Source organism: Sebastes umbrosus, chromosome 12 (assembly GCF_015220745.1).
Source record: "Sebastes umbrosus isolate fSebUmb1 chromosome 12, fSebUmb1.pri, whole genome shotgun sequence".
Classification (NCBI taxonomy): domain Eukaryota; kingdom Metazoa; phylum Chordata; class Actinopteri; order Perciformes; family Sebastidae; genus Sebastes; species Sebastes umbrosus.
In genome coordinates this window covers 33,908,193-33,932,158 of record NC_051280.1, presented here as the reverse complement: position 1 = coordinate 33,932,158, position 23,966 = coordinate 33,908,193, and the positions used below count along the sequence as shown (strand labels likewise).

General features: G+C 40.1%; 1 protein-coding gene and 6 gene segments (V, D, J or C); all 7 read left to right on the top strand.

Annotated features, from left to right (window-relative positions):
• The window catches only part of LOC119499314, an 843,332-nt gene that overhangs the window by 122,277 nt on the left and 697,089 nt on the right, over nt 1–23,966 (top strand). The window lies entirely within an intron of this gene.
• LOC119498492 lies at nt 219–1,251 on the top strand. The segment is given in 2 exon segments: nt 219–447; nt 562–1,251. Coding segments are annotated over 2 exon segments (519 nt in total).
• On the top strand, nt 5,195–6,388 carry LOC119498521. The segment is given in 2 exon segments: nt 5,195–5,331; nt 5,643–6,388. Coding segments are annotated over 2 exon segments (384 nt in total).
• On the top strand, nt 11,343–12,494 carry LOC119498514. The segment is given in 2 exon segments: nt 11,343–11,719; nt 12,031–12,494. Coding segments are annotated over 2 exon segments (423 nt in total).
• On the top strand, nt 15,747–16,437 carry LOC119498498. The segment is given in 2 exon segments: nt 15,747–15,976; nt 16,054–16,437. Coding segments are annotated over 2 exon segments (471 nt in total).
• LOC119498513 lies at nt 16,409–17,665 on the top strand. The segment is given in 2 exon segments: nt 16,409–16,599; nt 16,911–17,665. Coding segments are annotated over 2 exon segments (423 nt in total).
• LOC119498510 lies at nt 22,097–22,757 on the top strand. The segment is given in 2 exon segments: nt 22,097–22,193; nt 22,308–22,757. Coding segments are annotated over 2 exon segments (429 nt in total).

Sequence of the window (23,966 nt, the reverse complement as noted above, 5' to 3'; positions counted from 1 at the left end):
TCTAACAGTGAGTCAATATATTAACTGTTATATTGAACTCCGCTATTGACCAATCACACAATGTGAATCAAGTATCTCCATAAACTGGTCGTCATCACAGACTCTTTGTAAGATTTCTTGTGGTGTACCACAGGGTTCAATCCTAGGACCACTCAATTTACATTTATTATTATATTAATATGTGACCAATGAGCTCCTCCAGCTGGTCCAAAATACTGCTACCAGTCTGTTAACCAGGAGGAAGTGGAACTGAGAGAAGGTCAAATCCAGATCTAAGAGGAGACGGAGAGATTCAGGGAGGAGCTAAGATGTTACTGAACTATAGAAGAGAGAGGAACTTCTATATTCAGCAGAGTTCAATACACAAACCATCAACATTACCTTCATTCAACATGCTCTCATTGGACTGTTATGGACTTTCTCTACTGTTTGTCACTATTCTAACAGGTACGCTAGATTCTGCTGTTTTAAAAACAACTTGAACTCCATTGTTTCATAAATGGGATTCATTTCTTGAGAGTTCTGTAACATAATAAATAACAGAGTTGTCTCTTCCTTCAGGTGTCAGCTGTGAAGAACTCACTCCAGTCAAGAATGAAGAGTCCAGTTTAGAAGACAGCACTGTGACTCTGTCCTACACATACTCTAAACAACCAACTGGTGGTGATTATTTCTTCTGGTATCGACAATATCCAGGAAAACCACCAGAGTTCATCATCTCCCATTCAGGAACTGGAGGAATATTGAATCATCCAATCTCTAGACTGAAGATTAAAGTGGATCAGAACCAGAAGCAAATCCATCTGAACATCTCCTCTGCTGCAGTGTCAGACTCTGCTGTGTACTACTGTGCTCTGCAGCCCACAGTGACAGGAAACACCAAAACTCTGTACAAAAACCTTTGGAGCAAAGACAACACAATACTCCACAACGTCCACTAGAGGGCCACATTATCCAGTAGGAGGTGCACTACTCGTGCACTGTGTTCAACCATTCAGTCAATCACAAGTGCTGCTGTGAAGAGAACAATTGTCAGACTGAATGTTGAACATCAGCTAGTTTCTCCTGTTGATTTAAACCTTGTTGTAGACATGGAACATTGGCTGTGGATTATTCTTGCTGCTCTTTTCTTTGGTAAGATACAAACAACTCCATGTTGTGATTCTTTTCTCCAGGTTGATAGAAAGTGGAGTGTTTGTGTCCACAGAGTAACACTGTCCAGTTGTCTTCTCCTCTCAGCCTCATCAACAATCAGTCAGTCTAATGGCTTCATTTTCTCTACTTTTTCCAGGACTAATAGCTGGAGACCAAATCTCTCCTGTAAAAGATGAGCTCAGTAAAAGAGAAGGAGAATCTGTCTCACTCAGATGTGACTATGAGACAACTTCAAACTACGTTTACCTTTTTTGGTACAGACATCATGGTGACCTTCAGGCTCCTCAGTTTATACTCTGGAAAGGAGCAAGAAGTAACACAAATGGTCATATTCCTGATGAGCGATATCAATGTAAAACAGGGTTCAACTCAACTGAAGTGACCATTAGCAGACTAACCCTGGCAGACACAGCTCTCTACTACTGTGCTCTAGAAACACAGTGATACAAAGTGGAGAAGAGGCTGTACAAAAAGCTCAACACAGATATGGGACTACTCTTCAGAGACGAGGGAAGTGGTATTCAAACCACAGCTTCATATCAGATGGATTCTGATCAGAGTCACTGTGGTTACAGCTGCTAATGAAACACTGGGGGGGGATCCACATGAGCAGCAAATCCACATCAGGGACCTACTAGAGCTGGGCCGCTGGAAACATTTACAAACCGGCTTGATATTAAGCCACAACACCGGACCGGACCGGTATTAAAATTTAATTTTCCCACTAGGTGTAGCACTGACTCAGCAGCAGCTTGCCAAAAAATGAGAATAGGTGGTCCACCTTAACAGCTCACCTTAAGTTTAAGTTTAAGCTTGGAAGGGAACTAAAAGACTAAATAGCCACAGCGAGGTAGATATGGCTTAATGTGGGCAGATATATGTGCAAGGAACAATATATCTGACTGGAAGCAACAATATATCTGAGTGGAAGCAACAATATATCTGAGTGCAAACGACAATATATCTGACTTGAAGCAACAATATATCTGAGTGGAAGCAATAATATATCTGAGTGCAAGCAACAATATATCTGACTGGAAGCAACAATATATCTGACTGGAAGCAACAATATATCTGAGTAGGGATGTCACGGTACCAGAAATCTAGTAATCGATACCAATACCAGTGAATTTACACGATCCTCGAAACCAATCGATACCATGGTAAAAAAAAGAAAAAAAACAATAAATCCCATGTAATTCAACATGCACTCCTTTATTAAAACATTTGAACATTACAAAAAACAGAGGCATGTAGCCTTTAAGTAATAAATAAAAAGAAACATCTATTAACATTGCAAAACAGAACAGTGGCATGTCGCCTTCAAATATTTAAAACAAACAATATTGTCTGGATGTCTGTCTTTGAGTTGCTTTGCTAAATTGGAAGTATTTCCTTCTTTGGAAAGAAACGTATGACGGCACCGTTACTGCACCGCATACTGTTTTTTGTGAATCTATTAGTGCTCCTTGTAAATCCGCCTTGAACGCAAAGTACTTCCATACCCGACTCTTGCTATTTGTTTTCTCAGCGAGTTGAGGTGGAGGTAGCGCTGCAGCAGCTGCCATCTTTCACGTCTCGTGTTGTTGTTTTTTTCCGTGCTGTTACGGCGTTCTTCTTCTTCCTTCATTTCACGGCAGATGAGAACACTTGTAAGCGTATACTGCCCCCATTAGATCCTGAAGAATCGCATCTCCAGTACCTCTGCTCCGGTACCAAATGACCATTGCAGGCATCGTTCGGTACCTTCGGTACTGAAGAAAACGAGTACCGTCACATTTTTTGAATTTTGGTACCAAGTTGATACCAAAGTATCGGTTCTCGTGACATCCCTATATCTGAGTGTGAGCAACAATATATCTGAGTGCAAACGACAATATATCTGAGTGTAGGCAACAATATATCTGAGTGTAAGCAACAATATATGAGTGCAAGCAACAATATATATCTGAGTACAAGCAACAATACATCTGAGTGGAAGCAACAATATATCTGACTGGAAGCAACAATACATCTGAGTGCAAGCAACAATATATCTGTGTGCAAACGGAAATATATCTGAGTGTAGGCAACAATATATCTGAGTGTAAGCAACAATATATGAGTGCGAGCAACAATATATCACTGCAAGCAACAATATATCTTTGTACAAGCAACAATATATCTGAGTGCAAGCAACAATATATTTGAGTACAAGCAACAATATATCTGAGTGTAAGCAACAATATATCTGAGCGCAAGCAACACTATATCTAAGAATAAGCAACAATATATATGAGTGCAAGAGAAAATATACTGTATCTGAGTGCAAGCAACAATATATCTGAGTGCAAGCAACAATATATCTGAAATTAAGCAACAATATGAGTTTAAGCAACAATATATCAGAAATTAAGCAACAATATGAGTTTAAGCAACAATATATCTAAGTATAAGCAACAATATATATGAGTGCATGGAACAATATATCTGAAATTAAGCAACAATATGAGTTTAAGCAACAATATATCTAAGTGCAAGCAACAATATATCTGAGTTTAAGCAACAATATATCTAAGTGCAAGCAACAATATATCTGAGTTTAGGCAACAATATATCTGAGTGAAAGCAACAATATATCTGAGTGCAAGCGACAATATATCGAGCATGAACGTGACTCTGGGTTTGCACATAACCATGTGCTCAAACATGACCAAAATCAGTCTGGGATAATATTTGACGCTGAGCTTTCCTTTCATCATCAGCTGACTTAACATAATGTTGTCTCTACTTTAGGAGGTGATCCATCCTTTAAATCATCACAGCTACCGTTCTGTAACTCCTGTTATAAACACCAGAAAAAGAAGAAGTTCTCTCCTCCAGCTGGTCAAAAATGTTGCTACCAGTCTGTTAACCAGGAGGAAGTGGAACTGAGAGAAGGTCAAATCCAGATCTAAGAGGAGACGGAGAGATTCAGGGAGGAGCTAAGATGTTACTGAACTATAGAAGAGAGAGGAACTTCTATATTCAGCAGAGTTCAATACACAAACCATCAACATTACCTTCATTCAACATGCTCTCATTGGACTGTTATGGACTTTCTCTACTGTTTGTCACTATTCTAACAGGTACGCTAGATTCTGCTGTTTTAAAAACAACTTGAACTCCAATGTGGGCTGCACGGTGGTGCAGTGGTTAACACTGGCGCCTCACAGCTAGAGGGTTGCAGGTTCAAATCTGGCTTGGGGCCCTTCTGTGTGGAGTTTGCATGTTCTCCCCGTGTTAGCGTGGGTTTTCTCCGGGTACTCCGGTTTCCTCCCACAGTCCAAAGACATGCAGGTTAGGTTAATTGTTGACTCTAAATTGCCCGTACGTGTGAATGTGAGTGTGAATGGTTGTCTGTCTCTATGTGTCAGCCCTGTGATGGACTGGCGACCTGTCCAGGGTGTACCCCGCCTTCGCCCAATGTCGGCTGGGATCGGCTCCAGCCCCCCCCGCGACCCCTAACGGGATAAGCGGTTGCAGATGGATGGATGGATTGAACTCCAATGTTTCATAAATGGGATTAATTTCTTCAGAGTTCTGTAACATAATAAATAACAGAGTTGTCTCTTCCTTCAGGTGTCAGCTGTGAAGAACTCACTCCAGTCAAGAATGAAGAGTCCAGTTTAGAAGACAGCACTGTGACTCTGTCCTACACATACTCTAAGACTATAATTCCTGGTGATTATTTCTTCTGGTATCGACAATGTTCAGGAAAACCACCAGAGTTCATCATCACAATCTCAGGTCTTAATGTTACAAGACCAGCAGAATCTTTGAAATCAGACACTAAGTTCTTCACTAAACTGTCTGAAGAAAAGGATGGTGTGGATCTCCAGATCTCCTCTGCTGCAGTGTCACACTCTGCTGTGTACTACTGTGCTGTGAGGCCCACAGTGACAGGAAACACCTAAACTCTGTACAAAAACCTTTGGAGCAAAGACAACACAATACTCCACAACGTCCACTATAGGGCCACATTATCCAGTAGGAGGTGCACTACTCGTGCAACCATTCAGTCAATCACAAGTGCTGCTGTGAAGAGAACAATTGTCAGACTGAATGTTGAACATCAGCTAGTTTCTCCTGTTGATTTAAACCTTGTTGTAGAGATGGAACATTGGCTGTGGATTATTCTTGCTGCTCTTTTCTTTGGTAAGATACAAACAACTCCATGTTTCCTCTCTCAACACTTTTCACTAGTAACTGAGCTGTGAGTGCTTTTAATGTTCATTATACAGAGAAGCAACAACACATCATTTCTGTTGCTATCTAGTAGCTTCTAAAGAACTCCTTCTATGGTTTAATGTGACATCAGACAGCAGTCAGTGAAAATCCAGACTATTCTAAATGTCTCTGATTGTGACTCTGTGGCTAGGTAACTCTTTAAACCTACTGATTGTTCTCCTTTAATCAATCATCTTTATTCATTCATCTCTTCCTCTGCATGTTCTCTTCTTCCCCAGAGTGTAAAGGAGAAGACAGTGTTACCCAGACAAGAAGAGATGTCATCGCTACTGAAGGACACACACTCACACTGGACTGTACATTTGAGACTAGTTACAGTCCCACTTTGTTGTGGTACAAACAGGAAGTTCAGGATTCCCCAAAGTACATGCTGAAAAGTTTCTCAAACAACGTAGATAAAGCTCCAGAGTTCCAGAAAGACAGATTTGATGCTAGAATCAACAATAAATCAGTTCCTCTGAGGATCCAGAAGCTTCAGCTGTCAGACTCTGCTGTGTACTACTGTGCTCTGCAGCCCACAGTGACAGGAAACACCAAAACTCTGTACAAAAACCTTTGAAGCAAAGACAACATAATACTCCACAACGTCCACTAGAGGGAGTCACACTCTGTTCCACTTCAACAGGAGCTGATGATCCAGTCTAGATTGTTTCCCCTCATGAGTCAGTTGTGATGAAGACCTTTAGAGATGAAACTTATCTGAATATGAGTCTCCTCCTGACTGCACAGGTGGCTTCATGACAGAGAACTGTTTGATTCCAGCTGTGAACATCAGACCAAACACAACTCACTAAACTTTTTCATACTGAACATTCAGTTACAACATTTCACCTCCGTCAACATGGAAAAACTGGGAGCTATTCTGCTCTGTTCAACTCTCGTAGGTACGGATGTTTCTGACAATAAAACCTGAAATATCAGATCACAATTTAACGTTTCAAAGACACAAATCTGGACGTCATCACTTCATCACTAATAATTGCTCAACAATATATCTGAGTGCAAGCAACAATATATCTGAGTGTACTGTAAGCAACAATATATCTGAGTACAAGCAACAATATATCTCAGTGCAAGAAATAATATATCTGAGTGCAAGCAACAATATATCTGAATTTGAGCGATAAAATATCTGAGTGCAAGCAACAATATATCTGAGTGCAAGCAACAATATATCTTAGTTTAAGCGACAATATACTGAGTGCAACCAACAATATATTTGAGTGCAAGCAACAATATATCTGAGAGCAAGCAACAATATATTTGAGCGTAAGCAACAATATATCTGAGAGCAAGCAACAATATGTTTGAGTTTAAGCAACAATATATCTGAGTGCAAGCAACAATATCTCTGAGTTTAAGCGAAAAATATATCTGAGTGCAAGCAACAATATATCTGAGTGCAAGTAACAACACATGTGATTGCAAACTAGGGATGTCACGAGAACCCATACTTCGGTACCAAGTCGATGCCAAAATTCTAAAAAAGTACTCTTTTTCTACAGTACCAAAGGTACTGTAGGATGCCTGTAATGGTCATTGGTAGGGATGTGACAGTGAGGAAAATGTTCCCACTGGTTAATAAATTTGTGACCACACCGGTGTTACCGATTACACCGGACATTTTACAAGAAAGATTACGGTCAACATGTGCAGAGCGCTGACTCTGATCTGTACCGTCAGGTGACGGTGGCCCTGGCCTCTCCAGTAACGCTTTTGGTGCGGGACTCTACCTGGCGCCGCTGCTCCGTTCACACTGGCTGTGACGGCGCTATCTGCATCGCACCGATTACCTCATTAACGTTCTGGTTCCCTTATAGCATTGGGATTAAATGTGAAATATTGCCAAATAGGTACGTTTGATTTTCACTTCGACAATAAATCCTCTGCCTCCTGCTCCTACTACAGAACAGATGCGTTCACGGTCAGTATGTAGTGTCCGTCGTCTGACTATCATTTGATAACATGCCACTGATACGCTAAAATGAACTAATTGGGTCAATTCTTTTTATTTATTACTTAAAGGCTACATGCCACTATTTTTTGTAATGTTCAAATGTCTTTAATAAAAGAGTACGTGTTGAATTACATGGGATTTATTGTTGTTTTGTTTTGTTTTTACCATGGTATCGAATTTGGTATCGAGAATCGTGGAAATCCACTGGTATTGGTATCAACTACTAGATTTTTGGTACCGTGGCGTCCCTAGTGCAAGCAACAATATATCTGAGCGTAAGGAACAATATATCTGAGTGCAAGCAACAATATATCTGAGCGTAAGGAACAATATATCTGAGTGCAAGCAACAATATATCTGAGCACAAGCAACAATATCTCTGAGTGCAAGCAACAATATATCTGAGTGCAAACGACAATATATTTGAGTTTAAACAACAATATATCTGATTTTAAGCAACAATGTATCTGTGTGTAAGCAACAATACATCTGAGTGCAAGCAACAATATATCTGAGTTTAAGCAACAATATATCTGAGCGCAAGCAACAATATATCTGAGTTTAAGCAACAATATATCTGAGTGTAAGCAAAACATATCTGAGTTTAAGCAACAATATATATGAGTTTAAGCAAAAATATATCTGAGTCTAGATTGTTTCCCCTCATGAGTTCAGAAAGAAACAAAACCAGACTGGACAGAGAGTCCTTCTCTCCAGTATTTTTTTGTTTCAAGTAATTTCTTTTTGAACAAGAATTTTTTTTATTTTTGGTGAATTATTTTTTATTGAATTTCTCTGTGTCTTGTATATTTTTCGGATTTTATCATTTGGTCAAATATTTTTTTTGTATTTTTTTTTTGGGTCAATTTTTTTTTTTGTATAAGTACTGCCCTCTCTTGAGGAACTTTACACCGCCCGCTGCCTCTGCAGAGCAGCCGGCATCCTGAAGGACCCTTCCCACCCTGGACATCAGCTGTTGGAACTTCTGCCCTGTGGTAGACGGTTCAGGTCCATCACATCACGGACTAATAGACTCAAGAACAGCTTCTACCCCAGCGTCATACGTGAGCTGAAAACTGCCAGACACTCACATAGAACTGAACGGAATGGAACTGATTTAAACACTGTCAGATTCTTGTCAGAAAACAGAACCCTTACTCAGCTTATTACATGTTTTCATCCTATCGCACTTTATATTCAGATACATTATTTCTTGTAATTTATCAACTACTGATACATGTGCAATATGTCCTCTTATTACTGTGCAATAACTCACTGCCTTGACCATATTGTAATTGTATTGTCTGTATTGTATCATAGGTCAACATTTCTAGTTACATTAAGTAGATTAGGTTAAGCTTGTATTGGACAAAGATTTTATCTTATCTTTTATACTGTATATTATGTGTGATTGCACCATCAGGACTGCTTCAAATTTCGCTGTACTCTGTGTAGTGTCAATAAAGGAATCTTGAATCTTCAGCTAAGGTCAAATGACATTATTCAGACAGTACATTACAGTTTCTAGTTGATCAGTTTCCCAGAAGCACACGTCTTCTGGACGTCCAAATAATGTGAATGGATTGAACGCTGATGGAAGAGTTCTCTGGCCACACCCACTGAGGTTTAACTCAACCAATGAGATTCTTTGTGTCTCCAGAGCAGAAATGTTTGAGGAACTAAAAGCCCAGTCAGCTTGATGTTGAGGAGAAGGGCTGTGCAGCAGAGAGGCTGTTTAGTTCTTTCATTCTACTGCAGTGGAACAACATCGCTCATCTGCTGTCTGTTTGGCTTTAACAACTCCAAAGACATATTGCTTTACCTCTTTTTACTCTTCTTTACCTTTATAGGTGAGTGTTATAAAAGAGATCAACATCTCATTGAACCTGCTGGATTAACCACACATTGGTCCAGAGTTCATCATCTCCCATTTAGGATCAGGAACAATAACAAATCATCCAATCCCTGAACTGAAGATTAAAGTGGATCAGAACCAAATCCGTATGATCATCTCCTCTGCTGCAGTGTCAGACTCTGCTGTGTACTACTGTGCTGTGAAGCCCACAGTGACAGGGAACACCAAAACTCTGTACAAAAACCTTTGGAACAAAGACAACATAATACTCCACAACGTCCACTAGAGGGAGTCACACTCTGTTCCACTTTAAGACAATAACACAACAAATGCTCCAACAACTCAACCAACATCATCATCATCCACTAAAGCTGTTCTTTCTCTGCTGTTTTACCCTGAAAGCTCAAACTGGTTCACACAACATGGCAGTTTGATCCAGAGGACATACAGACGTGGACAAAATTGTTGGTACCCTTCCGTTAAAGAAAGAAAAACCCACAATGGTCACTGAAATAACTTGAAACTGACAAAAATAATAATAAATATAAAAATAAACTGAAAATGAACTAATGAAAATCAGATATTGTTTTTGAATTGTGGTTCAACAGAATCATTTTAAAAAACAAACTAATGAAATTGACCTGGACAAAAATGATGGTACCCCTAGAAAAGATGTAAAATAATGTGACCATAGGGACATGTTAAACTAAGGTGTGTCCTGTAAATAGCATCACAGGTATCTTCAAACTTGTAATCAGTCAGTCTGCCTATTTAAAGGGTGAAAAGTAGTCACTGTGCTGTTTGGCATCATGGTGTGTACCACACTGAACATGGACCACAGAAAGCTAAGGAGAGAGTTGTCTCAGGAGATTAGAAAGAACATTATAGACCTTCATGTTAAAGGTAAAGGCTATAAGACCATCTCCAAGCAGCCTGATGTTCCTGTGACTACAGCTGCACATATTATTCAGAAGTTTAAGGTCCATGGGACTGTAGCCAACCTCCCTGGACGTGGCCGCAAGAGGAAAATTGATGACAAATCGAAGAGACGGATAAAACGAATGGTAACCAAAGAGCCCAGGACAACTTCCAAAGAGATTAGAGGTGAACTCCAAGGTCAAGGTACGTCAGTGTCAGATCGCACCATCCGTCGCTGTTTGAGCCATAGTGGACTTAATGGAAGATGACCAAGGAGGACACCAAATCATAAAAAAGCGAGACTGGAATTTGCCAAAATGCATATTGACAAGCCACAAAGCTTCTGGGAGAATGTCCTTTGGACAGATGAGACAAAACTGGAGCTTTTTGGCAAGTCACATCAGCTCTATGTTCACAGACGCAAAAATGAAGCATACAAAGAAAAGAACACTGTACCTAATGTGAAACATGGAGGAGGCTCGGTTATGTTATGGGGCTGCTTTGCTGCATCTGGCACAGGGTGTCTTGAATCTGTGCAGGGTACAATGAAATCTGAAGACTATCAAGGCATTCTGGAGCGAAATGTGCTGCCCAGTGTCAGAAAGCTTGGTCTCAGTTGCAGGTCATGGGTCCTCAAACAGGATAATGACCCAGAACACAGCTAAAAACACCCAAGAATGGCTAAGAACAAAACATTGGACTATTCTGAAGTGGCCTTCTATGAGCCCGGATCTAAATCCTATTGAACATCTGTGGAAGGAGCTGAAACATGCATTCGGAGAAGGCACCCTTCAAACCCGAGACAGCTGGAGCAGTTTGCTCACGAGGAGTGGGCAAAAATACCTGTGGACAGGTGCAGAAGTCTCATTGAGAGTTACAGAAATCACTTGATTGCAGTGATTGCCTCAAAAAGTTGTGCAACAAAATATTAAGTTAAGGGTACCATCATTTTTGTCCAGGACAGTTTCATTAGTTTGTTTTTTAAAATGATTCTGTTGAACCACAATTCAAAAGCAATGTCTGATTTTCATTATTTAATTTTCAGTACATTTTTATTTATTATTACTTTTGTCAGTTTCAAGTTATTTCAGTGACCATTGTTGTTTTTTCTTTCTTTAACGGGAGGGTACCAACGATTTTGTCCACGTCTGTATTACTAGATGCACATATGGATCTGTGAAGCCGTTTGGTATTGCACAAGGAAGCTGTCTTGGTCCCCGGCTGTTTTCCTGATATATGCTTTCATTAGGTTACATCATCATCAAGCTCTACGCAGACGAACCACAATTATACATTTCTGTTGAGCCGACTAACCCAGATGATGCTTTTAAAACTTAAACAAGACAAAACAACAACTTTTGACCTCCACTAGAGGGCCACATTATCCAGTAGGAGGTGCACTACTCGTGCACTGTGTTCAACCATTCAGTCAATCACAAGTGCTGCTGTGAAGAGAACAATTGTCAGACTGAATGTTGAACATCAGCTAGTTTCTCCTGTTGATTTAAACCTTGTTGTAGAGATGGAACATTGGCTGTGGATTATTCTTGCTGCTCTTTTCTTTGGTAAGATACAAACAACTCCATGTTTCCTCTCTCAACACTTTTCACTAGTAACTGAGCTGTGAGTGCTTTTAATGTTCATTATACAGAGAAGCAACAGCACATCATTTCTGTTGCTATATAGTAGCTTCTAAAGAACTCCTTCTATGGTTTAATGTGACATCAGACAGCAGTCAGTGAAAATCCGGACTATTCTAAATGTCTCTGATTGTGACTCTGTGGCTAGGTAACTCTTTAAACCTACTGATTGTTCTCCTTTAATCAATCATCTTTATTCATTCATCTCTTCCTCTGCATGTTCTCTTCTTCCCCAGAGTGTAAAGGAGAAGACAGAGTGAATCAGACAACAGGAGATGTCATTGCTACTGAAGGACAGACACTCACACTGGACTGTACATTTGAGACCAGTTACACAAATCCTACTTTGTTCTGGTACAAACAAGAAGTTCAGGATTACCCAAAGTACATGCTGAAAAGTTTCTCAAACAACGTAGATAAAGCTCCAGAGTTCCAGAAAGAAAGATTTGATGCTAGAATCAACAAGAAATCAGTTCCTCTGAGCATCCAGAAGCTTCAGCTGTCAGACTCTGCTGTGTACTACTGTGCTCTGCAGCCCACAGTGACAGGAAACACCAAAACTCTGTATAAAAACCTTTGGAGCAAAGACAACACAATACTCCACAACGTCCACTAGAGGGAGTCACACTCTGTTCCACTTCAACAGGAGATGATGATCCAGTCTACATTGTTTTATTCAACAGTAACTGGTGATAATGAGCTGTTGTGGGATATTATTTATATGAACAATAGCTCATCATAGCTGAGTAGAACAGCTGATCCTCTGATATCTAATAGAGCTCAGATGAAACTCTGGAGGTCAGTAATTTAGTGAGGAGCTCTCTGATATATTCATAACTGACTAAATGTGAAACTATTTAAAAAATGCCACCATCATATCGGAGTAGGGATGATATCGATAAATGGACGATCCATTAATCGGTCGTTAAGAACTCGATCAAACGGGTGAAATGTAATGGATCTATCACATAAAGATGTGAAATATGAACAAGGTGTAGTTACATTCTAGATATCAGTAGGATGGAGGATTATTTAAGCATGTTTCAATGACTCTCATTCACCACCACAGGGCGCTAGGAGAGGTGGTGGAGGTGGCCACGGCGAACCCACAGGCTGAAAGCGATGAACCCGACAGAGATGCTCGGTCAACGGTGGCCGTGAGTCGGGCCTCCGCCGTGGCTCTGGCTGGCTGCGTGGACACGGAGGTTGACAACTTTTTACAGGACATTGTTCATCCTTGGATACAAAGTCGACAGACTGGTGGAAAGTCAAAGCTGGCAGACCAGAACGTCTGCATACATGCAACATCATACCATCCGACAGGATGTTTACCAGAACTGTTCAGGTCCAAGCTTCATTCACAACGTTCACATCTGAATTATTATTAATAACTTACAGAAACATTGCCTGCAGTAGTCCTTCTGTCTCTCTGTTGCTACGCTCATTCTCTGTAATTGTCTCAATCCTCAGACCAAAAGTCAAAAAGATGGATGTAATCATTTCTAAAAATTCACACCATGTTTTTATCTAACCAAACATTCTGCTTCAGTGTATATTTGTTGGCGTTTAGCCTTTCAAAGCCAGTTTACTGTCCCTCATACACCTTTATTAACGGGGCGGGCTAGCAGCGATCTAACAGCACCAAGAACAAGAAGAACAGGCAGAATTCACAACACTGACAGTCGGAGAAGTTTGTTAGCTTCTTGTTGCAGCGTTACATTTAGTTGTTTCTGAGCGTCTTTCTTATTAAACTAGGATATATGTTAGCGGATATTATTTAAATGAGCACACTCCTCATGTAATCTAATATTGAATATTATTCAGTGTGTTCAATATGTCTGGGCCTCTACATCTTTATATTTCAGAGACTATACAATGCTGTCAGACAATATGTAATATGTTGCTGTGGAGATAAAGCTTTGATTGAGGAAAAATAACACATTTGGTATTGTTTGGTCGATGCACAATTTGTATGTTTTTATAGTTACATTTAATCGATTGATCGTTAATGTTACCAGTGATCGATCAATGAAAGTGCTTACAATTTGCAACATTATATTGGAATAAAATATTCAATATCAGAAACACATGGTGATCGTATCTAACAGTGAGTCAATATATTAACTGTTATATTGAACTCCGCTATTGACCAATCACACAATGTGAATCAAGTATCTCCATAAACTGGTCATCATCACAGACTCTTTGTAAGATTTCTTGTGGTGTACCACAGGGTTCAATCCTAGGACCACTCAATTTACATTTATTATTATATTAATATGTGACCAATGAGCTCCTCCAGCTGGTCCAAAATGCTGCTACCAGTCTGTTAACCAGGAGGAAGTGGAACTGAGAGAAGGTCAAATCCAGATCTAAGAGAAGACGGAGAGATTCAGGGAGGAGCTAAGATGTTACTGAACTATAGAAGAGAGAGGAACTTCTATATTCAGCAGAGTTCAACACACAAACCATCAACATTACCTTCATTCAACATGCTCTCATTGGACTGTTATGGACTTTCTCTACTGTTTGTCACTATTCTAACAGGTACGCTAGATTCTGCTGTTTTAAAAACAACTTGAACTCCAATGTTTCATAAATGGGATTCATTTCTTGAGAGTTCTGTAACATAATAAATAACAGAGTTGTCTCTTCCTTCAGGTGTCAGCTGTGAAGAACTCACTCCAGTCAAGAATGAAGAGTCCAGTTTAGAAGACAGCACTGTTACTCTGTCCTACACATACTCTGAAAAACCAACTGGTAATGATTATTTCTTCTGGTATCGACAATATCCAGGAAAACCACCAGAGTTCATCATCTCACACTCTTCTTTAGGAAGAGTAGGAACTTTTAAAATCTCTGGACTGAAGACTTAAGTGGATCAGAAACAAATCCATCTGATCATCTCCTCTGCTGCAGTGTCACACTCTGCTGTGTACTACTGTGCTGTGAAGCCCACAGTGACAGGAAACACCAAAACTCTGTACAAAAACCTTTGGAGCAAAGACAACACAATACTCCACAACGTCCACTAGAGGGAGTCACACTCTGTTCCACTTTAAGACGATAACACAACAAATGCTCCAACAACTCAACCAACATCATCATCCACTAAAGCTGTTCTTTCTCTGCTGTTTCACCCTGAAAGCTCAAACTGGTTCACACAACATGACAGTTTGATCCAGAGGACATATTACTAGACGCACAATGATCCCTGATTAGTGAAGCCTCTCTTAAAGGAGCCACATCGAGATGAAAGATCCTCAGTAATTACAAGCCTACATCTAATCTACCCTTTATCAGCAAAGATCGGACCGTACAGTGTGATCACTCAGGTTGTGGCTGGTGATCGGACCGTACAGTGTGATCACTCAGGTCGTGGCTGGTGATCCGACCGTACAGTGTGATAACTCAGGTCGTGGCTGATGATCGGACCGTACAGTGTGATCACTCAGGTCGTGGCTTATGATCGGACCGTACAGTGTGATAACTCAGGTCGTGGCTGATGATCGGACCGTACAGTGTGATCACTCAGGTCGTGGCTGATGATCGGACCGTACAGTGTGATCACTCAGGTCGTGGCTGATGATCGGACCGTACAGTGTGATCACTCAGGTCGTGGCTGATGATCGGACCGTACAGTGTGATCACTCAGGTCGTGGCTGATGATCGGACCGTACAGTAGGAGCTACACAACATTTCAATATTAAGAAAATGGCTTGTTGAGAACCAACAATGTCGTTACTGAAGCTATTTTTATCTCATCTTTATATGTACTTGGACTTTATCTGCTCAGGTTGTTTAACTGTACTAAATATGCTTTATACCACTGTAGTATGTTCTGACCTGTTGTATTATTTTTATTATTCAATTATTAGTATTCTACTCGGCTACATTTACATCTGTTTGAATGTTCAACATTGTCCCTTTTCAAATGAAAATGAAATGAAAGGATATGATAAGTAGGGATGAGATCAGGTTGTTCCGTCTGATGATGATGATGATGATGATGATGATGATGATGTCAACAGACCACAGCAGGAGGAAGAGCTCCACAGCTGAATATGAACAGCTTCATGTTGGCAGTGAAGAGCTGCTGTGTTCTCTTTAGTGTTCATTCACAACCAGTGAAAGTAATGCAGCTCTTTTTAGTTTGGATGATGATGTTCACGTTTCATCCTGGTAAGTCAACTTCTACCATTAAAGGCAGTTTAAAGAAATACAAATGTCCTGGTGAAATCTCTCTTTGTTCTCTTCAGGATCCTCGGAGGATTTAGTGAAACCATTTAAAGATGTAATGCCGGCGTTGGAAGGAGACAATGTGACTCTCTCCTGCAGCTATTCAGGCTCTGTACAATACCTCTACTGGTATCAACACAAGTCCAGTTCATCTCCACAGCTTCTCATCACGGAGTATTCAGAGGACACAGCAGGGTTGTCTTTTACACATGACAAAAATACTAAAGAGTTTCATCTGATCATCTCCTCTGCTGCAGTGTCACACTCTGCTGTGTACTACTGTGCTGTGAAGCCCACAGTGACAGGAAACACCAAAACTCTGTACAAAAACCTTTGGAGCAAAGACAACACAATACTCCACAACGTCCACTAGAGGGCCACATTATCCAGTAGGAGGTGCACTACTCGTGCACTGTGTTCAACCATTCAGTCAATCACAAGTGCTGCTGTGAAGAGAACAATTGTCAGACTGAATGTTGAACATCAGCTAGTTTCTCCTGTTGATTTAAACCTTGTTGTAGAGATGGAACATTGGCTGTGGATTATTCTTGCTGCTCTTTTCTTTGGTAAGATACAAACAACTCCATGTTTCCTCTCTCAACACTTTTCACTAGTAACTGAGCTGTGAGTGCTTTTAATGTTCATTATACAGAGAAGCAACAACACATCATTTCTGTTGCTATCTAGTAGCTTCTAAAGAACTCCTTCTATGGTTTAATGTGACATCAGACAGCAGTCAGTGAAAATCCAGACTATTCTAAATGTCTCTGATTGTGACTCTGTGGCTAGGTAACTCTTTAAACCTACTGATTGTTCTCCTTTAATCAATCATCTTTATTCATTCATCTCTTCCTCTGCATGTTCTCTTCTTCCCCAGAGTGTAAAGGAGAAGACAGCGTGAACCAGACAACAGGAGATGTCATCGCTACTGAAGGACACACACTCACACTGGACTGTACATTTGAGGCAGCTAAAGCAAGTCCAACTTTGTTCTGGTACAAACAGGAAGTTCATGATTACCCAAAGTACATGCTGAAAAGTTTCTCAAACAACGTATATAAAGCTCCAGAGTTCCAGAAAGACAGATTTGATGCTAGAATCAACAAGACATCAGTTCCTCTGAGGATCCAGAAGCTTCAGCTGTCTGACTCTGCTGTGTACTACTGTGCTCTGCAGCCCACAGTGACAGGAAACACCAAAACTCTGTACAAAAACCTTTGGAGCAAAGACGACACAATACTCCACAACGTCCACTAGAGGGAGTCACACTCTGTTCCACTTCAACAGGAGCTGATGATGCAGTCTAGATTGTTTCCCCTCATGAGTTCAGAAGGAAACAGAACCAGACTGGACAGAGAGTCCTTCTCTCAGCATTTCACTGTTTTAACTGCTACACTATGAATTATGGACAATGAGCGGTCTGGGTATCATCGGATAATCCGTAATTCCTTTTGAATTCAAAAACGAAAAAAAGATTTTTTATTTTTTCGTTTTAAGCTAAAAACGCGAAAACGTCCGTTTTCTCATTTTTAGTTTCTGAATCAAAAAACGAAAAACAGATCCAAATTGGGTCTATTTTGTTTTTTGCGAATTCCTTTTATCATTATTCATTTTTGATTGAAGAACGGGAGTCACGTGGGTTTTTTGTTTTTTCGTTTTAAACCAAAAACGAAAAATTAAATCACGTGGTGCTCTGTTTGTTTTTTGTTTCCAAACAAAAAATGAAAAAAACAATCTAATTTTAGGTTCTTCAAGTTTCTTTCTGTCATTTTCTCTTTTGAATCGAAGAGTGGAGAACGGCAGTCACGTGACCCGGAAGTGAAGGCAAACATGTCAAAATAAAAGCCAAGAAGATAGTTTGGTCATTCTATAAAAGTGTAACATTATTTAAGCACAGGATCGAGATAACAGTAGCAGATAAATAGGCTAAATAAATACACAAATAAATACATACATAGATATTTCTTTGTTTTGTTCTTTTCATTAACACATGAATGTCTTTTATCCAAAAAGTGTGTGATAAATCACAGGGAAGGTCTCTACAGATGTTATACAACAGGGAAGGTCTCTACAGATGTTATACAGAACTCTCACGTAATTGACTTCATCACTCCAGATACTGTAGATTTAACAGATACCTGCTGTCTTCAGATGGCTGTAAAGAGTCACCCGAGTAAAGGAAAGGCCTTCAGTACAGTTCTATTGTCATGACAGACAGAGCTTTATTCTGTCTAGCTGGCATTAATGTCATAACCACTGGTTGAAAAATCAGCATTATCATGATGTAGAACTACTCGTCTACAGCCTTCCTAAAGGGGTGAAGGGATCAGGCGGAAGTGTCATGTGTGTTGAAATGAGGAGCCACATAGTGCTTCAAACCTGCCGACATACAGAAACAAACCATAGTGAGGGTGTGAGAGAGAAAATTGTCAATTACATGAGAGTTCTGTATAACATCTGTAGAGACCCTCTCTGTTGTATAACATCTGTAGAGACCCTCCCTGTAATTTATCACACACTTTTTGGATAAAAGACATTTGTGTGTTAATGAAAAGAACAAAACAAAGAAATATCTATGTATGTATTTATTTGTGTATTTATTTAGCCTATTTATCTTCTACTGTTACTTTGATCCTGTGCTTAAATAATGTTACACTTTTATAATATGATCACACTATCTTCTTGGCTTTTATTTTGACATGTTTGCCTTCACTTCCTGGTCACGTGACTGCCGTTCTCCGCTCTTCGATTCAAAAGAGAAAATGACAGAAAGAAACTTGAAGAAACTAAATCGGATCGTTTTTTTAATTTGTTTTTTTCGTTTTTCGTTTGGAAACAAAAAACAAACAGAGTACCACGTGATTCCGTTTTTCGTTTTTGGTTTAAAACGAAAAAACAAAAAACCCATGTGACTCCCGTTCTTCAATCAAAAATGAATAATGAGAAAAGGAATTCGCAAAAACGAAAAACGGCCGTTTTCCCGTTTTTGGTTTAAAACGAAAAAATAAAAAATTGATCTTTCGTTTTTTAATTCAAAAGGAATAATGGATTATCCGATGATACCCAGACCATGAGCAACTGTTGAATGTTAAATTATCCAAAAACATAGCGAACCGTGAATCTCGTGAAGCGTTCCACCTCTAATAATCACTTTATTGATGCATCATGTGCTTTAGTGTGAGCTGACTGTGTTTCCCAGTTATTATTCATGTGCAATAAATAATGCTTTTACTGATATGGAATCCCTTCAGCTAAGGTCAAATGACATTATTCAGACAGTACATTACAGTTTCTAGTTGATCAGTTTCCCAGAAGCACACGTCTTCTGGACGTCCAAATAATGTGAATGGATTGAACGCTGATGGAAGAGTTCTCTGGCCACACCCACTGAGGTTTAACTCAACCAATGAGATTCTTTGTGTCTCCAGAGCAGAAATGTTTGAGGAACTAAAAGCCCAGTCAGCTTGATGTTGAGGAGAAGGGCTGTGCAGCAGAGAGGCTGTTTAGTTCTTTCATTCTACTGCAGTGGAACAACATCGCTCATCTGCTGTCTGTTTGGCTTTAACAACTCCAAAGACATGTTGCTTTACCTCTTTTTACTCTTCTTTACCTTTATAGGTGAGTGTTAGAACAGAGATCAACGTCTCATTGAACCTGCTGGATTAACCACACATTTCACTACTACAGCTTTATCTGTGGAAGGGAACACTTTATAGGATAGAAAAAGACATTTGGTGGTGTTTTATCTCTAAATGATCAGAGAGGACAGAAAAAGTCTCTTGATGTCACAATCTCTTGCAGACTAACTGACATGAATAATACTCATTTTGCAGCTCTGGGTTCCATGAACAGCATAAAGCCACAAAGTACTGAAGAACATGTTGCAGAGGGCAGAGACATCAACCTGACCTGTACATATGAGGGAGCTATCAGCAATATCCAGTGGTACCGACAATACCAGAGATCCAGACCAGAGTTCCTGCTCTACATCAACGAGGGAGGATTGATTCATCCAACTGGTTCTGGTTTCTCAGCTCACATTAACAAAGCAGAGAAACATGTTGATCTGGAGATCATCTCAGCTAAAGTGTCACACTCTGCTGTGTACTACTGTGCTGTGACGCCCACAGTGACAGGAAACACCTAAACTCTGTACAAAAACCTTTGGAGCAAAGACAACACAATACTCCACAACGTCCACTAGAGGGAGTCACACTCTGTTCCACTTCAACAGGAGATGATGATCCAGTCTACATTGTTTTATTCAACAGTAACTGGTGATAATGAGCTGTTGTGGGATATTATTTATATGAACAATAGCTCATCATAACTGAGTAGAACAGCTGATCCTCTGATATCTAATAGGGCTCAGATGAAACTCTGGAGGTCAGTAATTTAGTGAGGAACTCTCTGATATATTCATAACTGACTAAATGTGAAACTATTTAAAAAATGCCACCATCATATCGGAGTAGGGATGATATCGATAAATGGACGATCCATTAATCGGTCGTTAAGAACTCGATCAAACGGGTGAAATGTAATGGATCTCTCAAATAAAGATGTGAAATATGAACAAGGTGTAGTTACATTCTAGATATCAGTAGGATGGAGGATTATTAAAGCATGTTTCAATGACTCTCATTCACCACCAGAGGGCGCTGGGAGAGGTGGTGGAGGTGGCCACGGCGAACCCACAGGCTGAAAGCGATGAACCCGACAGAGACGCTCGGTCAATGGTGGCCGTGAGTCGGGCCTCCGCCGTGGCTCTGGCTGGCTGCGTGGACACGGAGGTTGACAACTTTTTACGGGACATTGTTCATCCTTGGATACAAAGTCGACAGACTGGTGGAAAGTCAACGCGGGGAGATTCCCCGGACCGGCAAAGCTGGCAGGCCAGAACGTCTGCATACATGCAACATCATACCATCCGACAGGATGTTTACCAGAACTGTTCAGGTCCAAGCTTCATTCACAACGTTCACATCTGAATTATTATTAATAACTTACAGAAACATTGCCTGCAGTAGTCCTTCTGTCTCTCTCTGTCGCTACGCTCATTCTCTGTAATTGTCTCAATCCTCAGTCCAAAAGTCAAAAAGATGGATGTAATTATTTCTAAAAATTCACACCATGTTTTTATCTAACCAAACATTCTGCTTCAGTGTATATTTGTTGGCGTTTCGCCTTTCAAAGCCAGTTTACTGTCCCTCATACACCTTTATTAACGGGGCGGGCTAGCAGCGATCTAACAGCACCGAGAACAAGAAGAACAGGCAGAAATCACAACACTGACAGTCGGAGAAGTTTGTTAGCTTCTTGTTGCAGCGTTACATTTAGTTGTTTCTGAGCGTCTTTCTTATTAAACTAGGATATATGTTAGCGGATATTATTTAAATGAACACACTCATGTAATCTAATATTGAATATTATTCAGTGTGTTCAATATGTCTAGGCCTCTACATCTTTATATTTCAGAGACTATACAATGCTGTCAGACAATATGTAATATGTTGCTGTGGAGATAAAGCTTTGATTGAGGAAAAATAACACATTTGGTATTGTTTGGTCGATGCACAATTTGTATATTTTTATAGTTACATTTAATTGATTGATCGTTAATGTTACCAGTGATCGATCAATGAAAGTGCTTACAATTTGCAACATTATATTGGAATAAAATATTCAATATCAGAAACACATGGTGATCGTATCTAACAGTGAGTCAATATATTAACTGTTATATTGAACTCCGCTATTGACCAATCACACAATGTGAATCAAGTATCTCCATAAACTGGTCATCATCACAGACTATTTGTAAGATTTCTTGTGGTGTACCACAGGGTTCAATCCTAGGACCACTCAATTTACATTTATTATTATATTAATATGTGACCAATGGGCTCCTCCAGCTGGTCCAAAATGCTGCTACCAGTCTGTTAACCAGGAGGAAGTGGAACTGAGAGAAGGTCAAATCCAGATCTAAGAGGAGACGGAGAGATTCAGGGAGGAGCTAAGATGTTACTGAACTATAGAAGAGAGAGGAACTTCTATATTCAGCAGAGTTCATTACACAAACCATCAACATTACCTTCATTCAACATGCTCTCATTGGACTGTTATGGACTTTCTCTACTGTTTGTCACTATTCTAACAGGTACGCTAGATTCTGCTGTTTTAAAAACAACTTGAACTCCAATGTTTCATAAATGGGATTCATTTCTTGAGAGTTCTGTAACATAATAAATAACAGAGTTGTCTCTTCCTTCAGGTGTCAGCTGTGGAGAACTCACTCCAGTCAATAATGAAGAGTCCAGTTTAGAAGACAGCACTGTTACTCTGTCCTACACATACTCTGAAAAAACAACTGGTAGTGATTATTTCTACTGGTATCGACAATATCCAGGAAAACCACCAGAGTTCATCATCTCACACTCTTCTTTAGGAAAAGTAGGAACTTTTAAAATCTCTGGACTGAAGACTGAAGTGGATCAGAAACAAATCCATCTGAACATCTCCTCTGCTGCAGTGTCACACTCTGCTGTGTACTACTGTGCTGTGAGGCCCACAGTGACAGGAAACACCAAAACTCTGTACAAAAACCTTTGGAGCAAAGACAACACAATACTCCACAACGTCCACTAGAGGGCCACATTATCCAGTAGGAGGTGCACTACTCGTGCACTGTGTTCAACCATTCAGTCAATCACAAGTGCTGCTGTGAAGAGAACAATTGTTAGACTGAATGTTGAACATCAGCTAGTTTCTCCTGTTGATTTAAACCTTGTTGTAGAGATGGAACATTGGCTGTGGATTATTCTTGCTGCTCTTTTCTTTGGTAAGATACAAACAACTCCATGTTGTGATTCTTTTCTCCAGGTTGATAGAAAGTGGAGTGTTTGTGTCCACAGAGTAACACTGTCCAGTTGTCTTCTCCTCTCAGCCTCATCAACAATCAGTCAGTCTAATGGCTTCATTTTCTCTACTTTTTCCAGGACTAATAGCTGGAGACCAAATCTCTCCTGTAAAAGATGAGCTCAGTAAAAGAGAAGGAGAATCTGTCTCACTCAGATGTGACTATGAGACAACTTCACAAGGCGTTATCCTTTATTGGTACAGACATCATGGTGACCTTCAGGCTCCTCAGTTTATACTCTGGAAAGGAGCAAGAAGCATCACAAATGAGTATATTCCTGATAAACGATATCAATGTGAAACAGGGTTCAACTCAACTGAAGTGACCATTAGAAGACTAACCCTGGCAGACACAGCTCTCTACTACTGTGCTCTAGAAACACAGTGATACAAAGTGGAGAAGAGGCTGTACAAAAAGCTCAACACAGATATGGGACTACTCTTCAGAGAGGAGGGAAGTGGTATTCAAACCACAGCTTCATATCAGATGGATTCTGATCAGAGTCACTGTGGTTACAGCTGCTAATGAAACACTGGGGGGGGGGGGAGCCACATGAGCAGCAAATCCACATCAGGGACCAACCAAACACAACCCACCATGACAAGAGAGAGACTGATTCAGTCCTCTTGGTACCCTGTGGGTCATTAGGTCACCATGAGCTCCTTCCATTCTTCACTATCCTCTGAAAGCTGCAGATACACCCCAAATAGACCCTGAGACACTAACTACTACAACTCTACCATGAATAGTGATGATATCTGGAGACAGAGTCACACATTAACAGCTCCATTTTTACCAAGTCAACAATCGGTTGCTTCCACAACAACTGCAGCATCTTTGAATGTGACGTCTCACGGCTGCAGACGACCAAAAGATACCAAACTGTCCATTTACATTGAAGAGAAGAAGCAGTGTGAAAGGAGCAGAAAGAGTCACATGTTGATCACATGTTCATCCTCAGTTTACTGTCAGTCTTTGTGATCACAGATATTAAAGCAGCTTTTCTCTGTTGTG